The sequence below is a fragment of the Lactuca saligna genome, chromosome 8, assembly GCF_052625555.1.
Source record: "Lactuca saligna cultivar CGN05327 chromosome 8, ASM5262555v1, whole genome shotgun sequence".
In the NCBI taxonomy this organism is placed as follows: Eukaryota; Viridiplantae; Streptophyta; class Magnoliopsida; order Asterales; family Asteraceae; genus Lactuca; species Lactuca saligna.
The window spans coordinates 13,760,624-13,768,827 of record NC_136424.1 but is presented as its reverse complement, the minus strand read 5'-3'; the positions used below and the strand labels follow the sequence as shown (position 1 = coordinate 13,768,827).

The 8,204-nt window shown below is 35.8% G+C and overlaps 2 protein-coding genes across 2 annotated transcripts; one reads left to right on the top strand and one right to left on the bottom strand.

Moving 5' to 3' along the window:
• The first annotated feature begins 2,170 nt into the window (after positions 1-2,170).
• Positions 2,171-4,004, top strand: LOC145008786 (Nucleotide-sugar transporter family protein). The gene is made up of 4 exons (XM_078967397.1): positions 2,171-2,944; positions 3,015-3,118; positions 3,195-3,423; positions 3,507-4,004. Exons 1-4 carry the CDS (start codon positions 2,489-2,491, stop codon positions 3,654-3,656), a joined length of 939 nt encoding a protein of 312 aa, XP_078823523.1. The 5' UTR covers positions 2,171-2,488; the 3' UTR covers positions 3,657-4,004.
• Positions 4,005-4,493: 489 nt separating this feature from the next.
• On the bottom strand, positions 4,494-6,335 carry LOC145012885 (DNA sliding clamp PCNA-like). The gene is made up of 4 exons (XM_078971682.1): positions 5,920-6,335; positions 5,419-5,571; positions 5,226-5,323; positions 4,494-5,145 (listed from the first exon to the last, which is right to left on the bottom strand). The coding sequence occupies exons 1-4, from the start codon at positions 6,236-6,238 to the stop codon at positions 4,666-4,668; spliced, it is 1,050 nt and encodes a 349-aa protein (XP_078827808.1). The 5' UTR covers positions 6,239-6,335; the 3' UTR covers positions 4,494-4,665.
• Between the last annotated feature and the right edge of the window lie 1,869 nt (positions 6,336-8,204).

Genomic DNA, 8,204 nt, shown 5'->3' with positions numbered 1-8,204 from the left:
AACCACCACCGTGAGGTGGTGGCTGCCGCTATCAGCCGCCATTTTGGGTGGTGGTGTGCCTCGTTTGCGTTTTGAATCGTTTGGAATGCTTGGACAAAATGGACCCAATAAAACCATAGTGGGCCCAATGAAACCCTAATGGGTCGAATGAAGCCCTAATTGACATTAAAGCCCAAACATGTGATTAATGGCCAAGTATTGGGTTGGAAATCCTAATTAGGGTTTGGAAAACCCTAATGTCATGAAACCCTAATTTTGGGGATTAATCGGGACCCGCACTGGAAATGATTAATAAACTTGAAATATTAATTAACAATCATTGGTAAATTAACCTAAGGCAATGTTGGACTTAATGGATTAAGTCCTTAATGGGTTAAGTAAAAACACTTAACCATAATCGTCGTTTTATGTGAAAACCCTAATTTCACTTCGGCCTTAAGTTGGGCCTTTCTATTGGGCTTTGGTGATTGGGCCAATAATAAGCCATTCAAGAACATCATTTGGACTAGAATAATTGGATGGGCTTTAGGGTAAGGCCTATATGAGGGGTTGGGCCCAAGAAATGCCAAATGATGGACTAGACTAAATGGTTGGGCCTTTGAATAAGATTATGTAAAGGTTTGGGCCTAATTTGGAAAATTGGGCCATATGTTGGGCTTTGGTCCATGGTTTGACTTTTGGGCCTTTGGATTGGGCCTTGGACTAAATAAAGCTAAGTTAGGGGTAAAGTAGTCTTTTACCCCAAGTATGGAGTTGTGGTTATGCAAGGAACCCAATTACTGATTGGGTGTTATTTTGATGATTGTGCTAGTTGACTCTGTGTTGCTTGCATGGAAGACCTCGGGGGGTGGAGGCTGTTGGATATAAGATCATGTTGGGGTTCCCATGGCATTCCAGGCTAAAACCATATAGGGGTTCCCATGGCATCCGGTGTAAGACCATGGAGGGTTTCCATGGCACCTTTATATGTTGTATGTATGGTGTATAGGGTTTGTATATGTGTACTGTTAATTGATTATGTGTTATGTTGATATGATATTTGTATGGAAGACCCGGGGGGTTCTTGAGGCAGTTGTATATAAGACCATGTGGGGGTTCCCATGGCAGTGGGCTAAGACCACGTGTGGGTTCTAGTGGCACCCGGTGTAAGACCTTGGAGGGTTTCCATGGCTTCTCTATATGTTTATATGCATGGCTTGTGTAGTTGATATGATTTATGTGAGTATGTGAATAAGACCTTGGAGGGTTTCCATGGCATCTTCATATGTGTATATGCATGCTTATGTGATTGTTATGGTTTATGTAGCAATTATAGCTGATATGGATTATGTGATTATGTGGATTATGTGGAGTGTGCTTTGGGGAACTTACTAAGCTTCGTGCTTACAGTTTTGTTTATGGTTTTAGGTATCATGGGTTTGGAAAGGAATGGTTCAGCTTGATCGCATTGCACACACCCATGTTTTCCGCAACGAATTATTTTGATATGAACTCTGATAAATGTTTTAATTAATAATGTTTTGGAATGTTTGGAATAAATATTATCTATGGTTGGGTTATATTAAAAATGAAATTTTAACCCTTATTTTTGGGTCGTTACAAATGTATATATAATCAAATTATAGGTGAGTAATTAACCATTTAACTATATTTTATATTTTATATAAACATACAAATGTATATATCTATAAGGTACAAAAGGCTATTAACTTTTTGTGATGCTATCCCTTGTTTCCACTCTTCTATGTTTGTATTTAGTTGTTGTGTCATGCTAATAAATATTCGATGATCAAGTACATGAAGAATCACATATATTTCTATTATGACATTAAAATGATATCTAGTTATCTAGTATACATAAATCTACACCATCAATTTGCCAAAACTTTGTACTAGTAGTACTTTCATTTTTTATAACATCCTTTAAATGGCTCGTCTTTAACATTAGATTTGCCTGTTTAGAGAAAGAGTTCTAGAATATGAAGTTGTCAAGACTGAACTTTTTCATTATCTAGAAACTACTTAAATAAAAGTTATTACATGTGGGATTTTAGATGAAATTTCGTAATTATTAAAGTACTTGTTATGTAAATTCGCCGGAGAAGAATTAATATTTACACTTTAGTGCACTATAAATATAAGTTAGCTCTTATTACACTCGTATATAAATTGCCTCCTCCCAAACCCCTTCTCTCTTCCCTGTGCAAGGAGACAGACTAACTAGTCGCCGGTCGTCGATCGTCGAGTGTCGATCGCCGGTGGTCCTCCTCAGAACGCGAGCGTCACCTCTCTTCTTCTCTATCTTCAATCTGGTAAACACGCGGTTTTGTTTCGATTCAGTTCATCCTCTGTCCAGATTCCGTAATGCTTCTTAGATCTCCCTCAGATCCAATGCAGTTCTTGTTCTAATTGTAGAAGCAGAGGGAGAAGAATCAATTATCATCAATCAGATTGAAAAAAATTGGTCCAGTTTCGATTTTGTTAAGAAATGTCGGCAATAAAGAGCCCGTCTCCCACCCGGTTCTTCACGATTGGGCTTGTAACGTCGTGGTACTCATCCAACATTGGGGTTTTATTGCTCAACAAATATTTGCTTAGCAATTACGGGTTCAAGTACCCGATCTTCCTCACTATGTGTCATATGACAGCTTGTGCTTTGCTAAGCTACATCGCTATCGCATGGCTAAAGATGGTTCCTATGCAGACTATCCGATCTCGTGTTCAGTTCTTTAAGATCTCTGCTCTGAGCTTAATCTTCTGTGGATCCGTTGTAAGTGGCAACATTTCGCTTAGGTATTTACCTGTATCGTTTAATCAAGCGATTGGTGCTACGACGCCGTTTTTCACTGCCGTGTTCGCGTATCTCATGACTTTGAAGAAGGAGGCTTGGCTTACTTATATCACCCTCATTCCTGTTGTAACTGGTGTTATTATCGCTAGTGGGGTATGCTTCTTTCAGATATTAGCTTCCAGTTTATGTTTCCTTTTTCTAATTATTCCTAATCTGGTTTTAGGGCGAGCCTAGTTTTCATCTGTTTGGGTTTATAATGTGCATTGGTGCTACTGCTGCAAGAGCATTAAAAACAGTTGTTCAAGGGATCTTGCTTTCTTCTGAAGGGTATGAAATCATTCGAGATTCACGATAGATTTCCATCATCTATTCAATTAACATTACATGTCATATTTTACTTCAGGGAGAAGTTGAACTCCATGAATCTCCTTCTATACATGGCTCCTATTGCTGTCGTATTCCTGCTTCCTGCAACATTATACATGGAAAGGAATGTCGTGGGTATAACAATAGCACTTGCAAGACAAGATTTTGGGATTGTTTGGCTATTGCTTTTCAACTCTGCGCTTGCATACTTCGTGAATTTGACAAACTTTTTGGTCACAAAACACACCAGCGCTCTTACACTTCAGGTATGTCTGTAGTATCTATTCAATCTCTAGCTTCAAAGAAAAACATGATCTTGTTTGTAACAAATTAGGGTTTGATATTTTAGGTTTTGGGAAACGCAAAGGGGGCAGTTGCAGTGGTTGTTTCGATACTAATTTTTAGAAATCCGGTGTCTGTGACTGGGATGGCTGGATACACATTGACAGTGATTGGAGTTATTCTTTATAGTGAAGCCAAGAAGCGTAGCAATAAATGAGACCCATAATTATTATTTATAACTTAATTAGTTAAAGATTACAAGCTCACCATGGACAACTTGAAGCAGGTTAGGCTTTATGTGCTGTTGCTTGTTGCTGCTGATCTTGCCCTCTAAATTCATATTTTTTATATATATATATTTTATGCTCATAAAAAAACCTTGAGCTTGGGGACATTGAAGCTGCATATGTGTAACAGCAACATGAAAAATCAAAAGTAAGCCATTAGTTACATCTGTGTTTAGGGTTCATAGTATAAGAATTGTAGAATTATTTTGCTATGAATTATGTTATATTCAAACTTCTTATAGATTATTTATTCAAGGCTATGCCCATTTATCCTTTCATTGTCCGACTTCTTACATTTTTAATAGGGTTAATGTCGATTAATAGCATTTAGTCGGTTATTGTAATTTTGGGACTCAATAGTTATTAAACTTTTTGACTTAATCTAAAAAGAACAACTTAATGGATTCAGCCACAAATAACACAGCTTTAATTATATTAAGACACTATATCTAATTATCTTTACTTATTTTTCCTCACAGCTTCTTTCAAGTTAAAACTGAAAAAAAAAGAAGAATATCTTGAATAATATTTCTTTGACTTTTAAGAGTAATACAGTAATTTAGTTTTACTCAGACTGTTTGTTTGGTTTAAAAAATAAACAAACATGTTATATAGCAGTTTATTTAGTCTTAAAAATATTATAAGTTACACAGTTCTTTATCTAGACAAATATCTTTACCCATTCAACCACTTTATGAAAGACTTAATGACAGGTTTATGAAGCCAAAATTAGGACTATGAACTTAATTAGTCAATGTGAGTAGCTATTTAGTGGCATTAACCCTTTTGGATAAAATGATTTAGTTAATGTTAAAACAAGACACCAATGCTCTCGTTTCTACTTGAAAACACTACTCAAGGGTTTACATACATACTTTCATATTGCATAAACAAAATTAACCCCAACAACTTAACTTCATAAGACTTTTCATCACTAACCTACTCAACATCCATTACTTCAACCTCTGTTTTTGGCTCAATAACACCAGTTCCAGCCTTAACATCCAAAACTTCAACATAATCACCATTAACACCATTCTCACTTCCAGAATTCTTCACAACCTGTGGTTTAGTTTCCTCTTCTTCTTCTTCATCAAGATCGACCTTCAAGACACGTCGTTTAGGAGCCCCTTCTCCATTTGATTTAGGCTCAGTCTTTGGCTTCTTCTCTGGTTGTTTCTTGGGCTCAGCCTGATGACCACCACCCATCTCCTCATCTTCTTCGATCTTTGGAGCCAAATAGAATCTCAGATAACCCATTTCTGCAATTTTGTATTCCACCACTACTGGCAGCTCAGAAGACAAACTCACTGTCACTTGGCTTGCTAATGGAGTCGCCTTTGTGAAGGAGTTCATGTACCTTAAAGCAAATGTTAAGGAAACTGGTGTCTCCATTTCGATTATAGTTGCTTCTTCTGGCTGCATAAGTTTTACACAAAAAAAGTAAGTAAAATTTCATATCATTTGTTTTCAAAAAGGTATGTAGTTAGTCTACATACCTTGTCAACAGAAGTATTTTGTCTTAAGACGATGTTTGCAGTCCCAATGTCACCTCTGGTGGAAAATTTTACGCCTTCTTTGGTGACAGATATCACAACTACAAACACCAAATTGATCATGAATTAGCACTAGATTTTGAAAAGTAAATAGAAGTGGAGTGTTTTAACCATAATGAAAAAAAAAAAAGAATACCAGTGTCTCCTATGGTGCTAAGATCTTTGCAGATTCTTGCAAACTCTGCAGATGGCATTCGGACAATGGCTTCATATTCTGCTTCTGGTATTCCAAGATGTTCACTATCGATATCCATCAGCTTCATCTCAAAATCAGCAATCTTATCTTGATCTGAAACATTTCAATCGATTAATTCAGTATCATAAGCACATACAAGTAGCAAATTTAAAAAAGAAACAGAGGATGAGCGGGGAATCATCATAAAAATGTAGCATATAACTGTAATAGATTTATCAATTAGATGTAACGACCGAAATACCAAACGACAATCCTATATTTAATTTTGATATGCACATATAACTAATAGTCTCCTGTAAATTCAACAAAAAGCATTTAAAAAACCCTAAAAGCGCATTATTGATGCAGATCTTTGTTAAATTCAAAAAAATCTAAAATCGCCTTCAAAAAACCCTAAATTCACATTAATGAAAGGTAGAAACTAGAGAACAGAAGTATTACTAGGGCTTTCAAACATGAAGGTGACGCAATCGCCGCCGTCGTCAGCCTTGACGGTGACAATGTCGTCATTGCCGGCGCATTTGAGCATTTTTGCCATGTTACCGAGATTCATTCCCATTGAGAGGTTACGATCACATCGGTAGTGCTCGAAACCCTCGGATCTGAGTAGGAGTGAGACAAGCGCTACATGGCTTGAATCCATGGCCTGCAGTGAGAATCCCGTCGCCGAACAGTCAAAGTTGGCGTCGTTCACCAGATCCTTTATGGATTCCATCACTTTCTTCAAAAGACTGCCCTGAACCAACCTTAGTTCCAACATTTTCTCGTCTGTGAGAGAAACTGATGTTGATTCTTGCGAGAGAGAGAGAGAGAGAGAGAGAGATGGAGGTGTACAGAAGCTATGCCGAGTGAAGAAGAGGGGTAGAAGATAATGGGGTTTTGGCGGGAAAAACTTGTAATCCCGCCAGAAGTTGTCGTCAAAACACAAACGGCGTCCTTTTCCGCTTAATGGGATTTTTAAAATTCAAAGTTTATTAAAATTGCAACAAGCTTTTGATTTGTTTATTGTTATAACATTAACAACCAATAATAATTCATTAGGTTGTTTATTTTTTTAATTGTATTTAGTAGGTTATTAATGTTTTTAATTCTTATTACATAATTTGAAAATATTTCAATAAAGTAAACAAAGTAAACTGTCCACTATGACAGTCAATAGTACAAACGGTACATTTAGGTCGACTTAACGTTAATATTGTGACAAATGTGGCATCCGATATTAGCAACAATACTCGGTTGAAATGCACTATAATGTTGTAGAGAAAAACAGAAAAATGTTTACTAACCTATAGAATACAATCAAAAATTTAATGATAAAATATAAAGGGTAAATTACACGAATGGTAACCTATAGAACACAATCAAAGATTTAATGATAAAATATAAAGGGTAAATTACACGAATGGTCACTGTGGTTTGGGTAATTTGCATTCTTTGTGTGTAACTTTATTTCTAGAAAAATGAAACATTAGTTTTATGATGTTTTTCATGTTTGTTATTCAGTCTTTTAATTATTTTTCGTGTTTTATGAGGGAACAAAATAGTTTTGGGAATAAGACTAATTAAGGTAATTAACTTTTCGGTTTGTTCGCATGTACGTAACTATCTTTTTTTTGTACACATGTAGGTAACAAACCTTTTGAAACTGTTCACATATGACCATTATGACCTGCTGTAGCAGGTTACATCCGACTACAGTAGATCATAATGGTTACATGTGAACACTTTCAACAAGTTGTTACCTAGATGTATACAAAAGAAAAATAGTTACCTAAATATGAACAAAACCAAAAGTAATAGTAAATTACACGAATGGTCCCTGTGGTTTGGGGGAATTTATGCGTTTGGTCCCTAACTTATTTTTTTAATTCGGATGGTCCCTACTGTTTTGTTTTGTTGCGTTTGGTCCATGTCTTACCTAAAAAAAACTAGTGTGTCCTTATTAATTTAATTCTTTTAATTAATATTTTTTATTTATGTATTTTTTTATATGTTTAAAAAAACTAATAGACCTCACATATTTGTATCTCCTCACCATCCCATCTTTCATCATCTTCAACTTCTATTTCTTTTTCATCTTTAATGACAACGAAGTCTTCACCATTTATTCTTTTTCGGTCCTTCAACTCCAGCGAACCAACACCACAACCCAATAAAGTGAATAGATAGTGGGTTATGGTGTTTGTTCGTCAGAGTTGAAGGACCAAAAAAAAAGGATGGTGAAGACTTCCATGTCACTAAATATTGAAAGAAAATAGAGGTTGAAGAGGATGCAAGATGGGATGGTGACCGGTGGGACCCAAATTAAATTTCTCAAATGTGGTTTCAGGTTTACAATGAGGAGATATAGATATGTGGGGTCTATTAATTTTTTTAAACATATTAAAAAAACATAAATAAGAAAATTAATTAAAAAAATTAATTAATAAGGGAATAATAGTCTTTTTAGCTAAGACAGGGACTAAGTGCGCAGCAAAAATAAACACTAGGGACCATCCGAGTTAAAAAAAATAAGTTAGGGACCAAATGCACAAATTCCCCCAAACCATAGGGACCATTCATGTAATTTACTCTTACTTTTGGTTTTGTTCATATTTAGGTAACTATTTTTCTTTGTACACATGTAGGTAACGAACTTGATGAAACTGTTAACATATAACCATTATGACCTGCTGTAGCTGGATGTAACCTGCTACAGCAGGTCATAATGGTCATATGTGAACAGT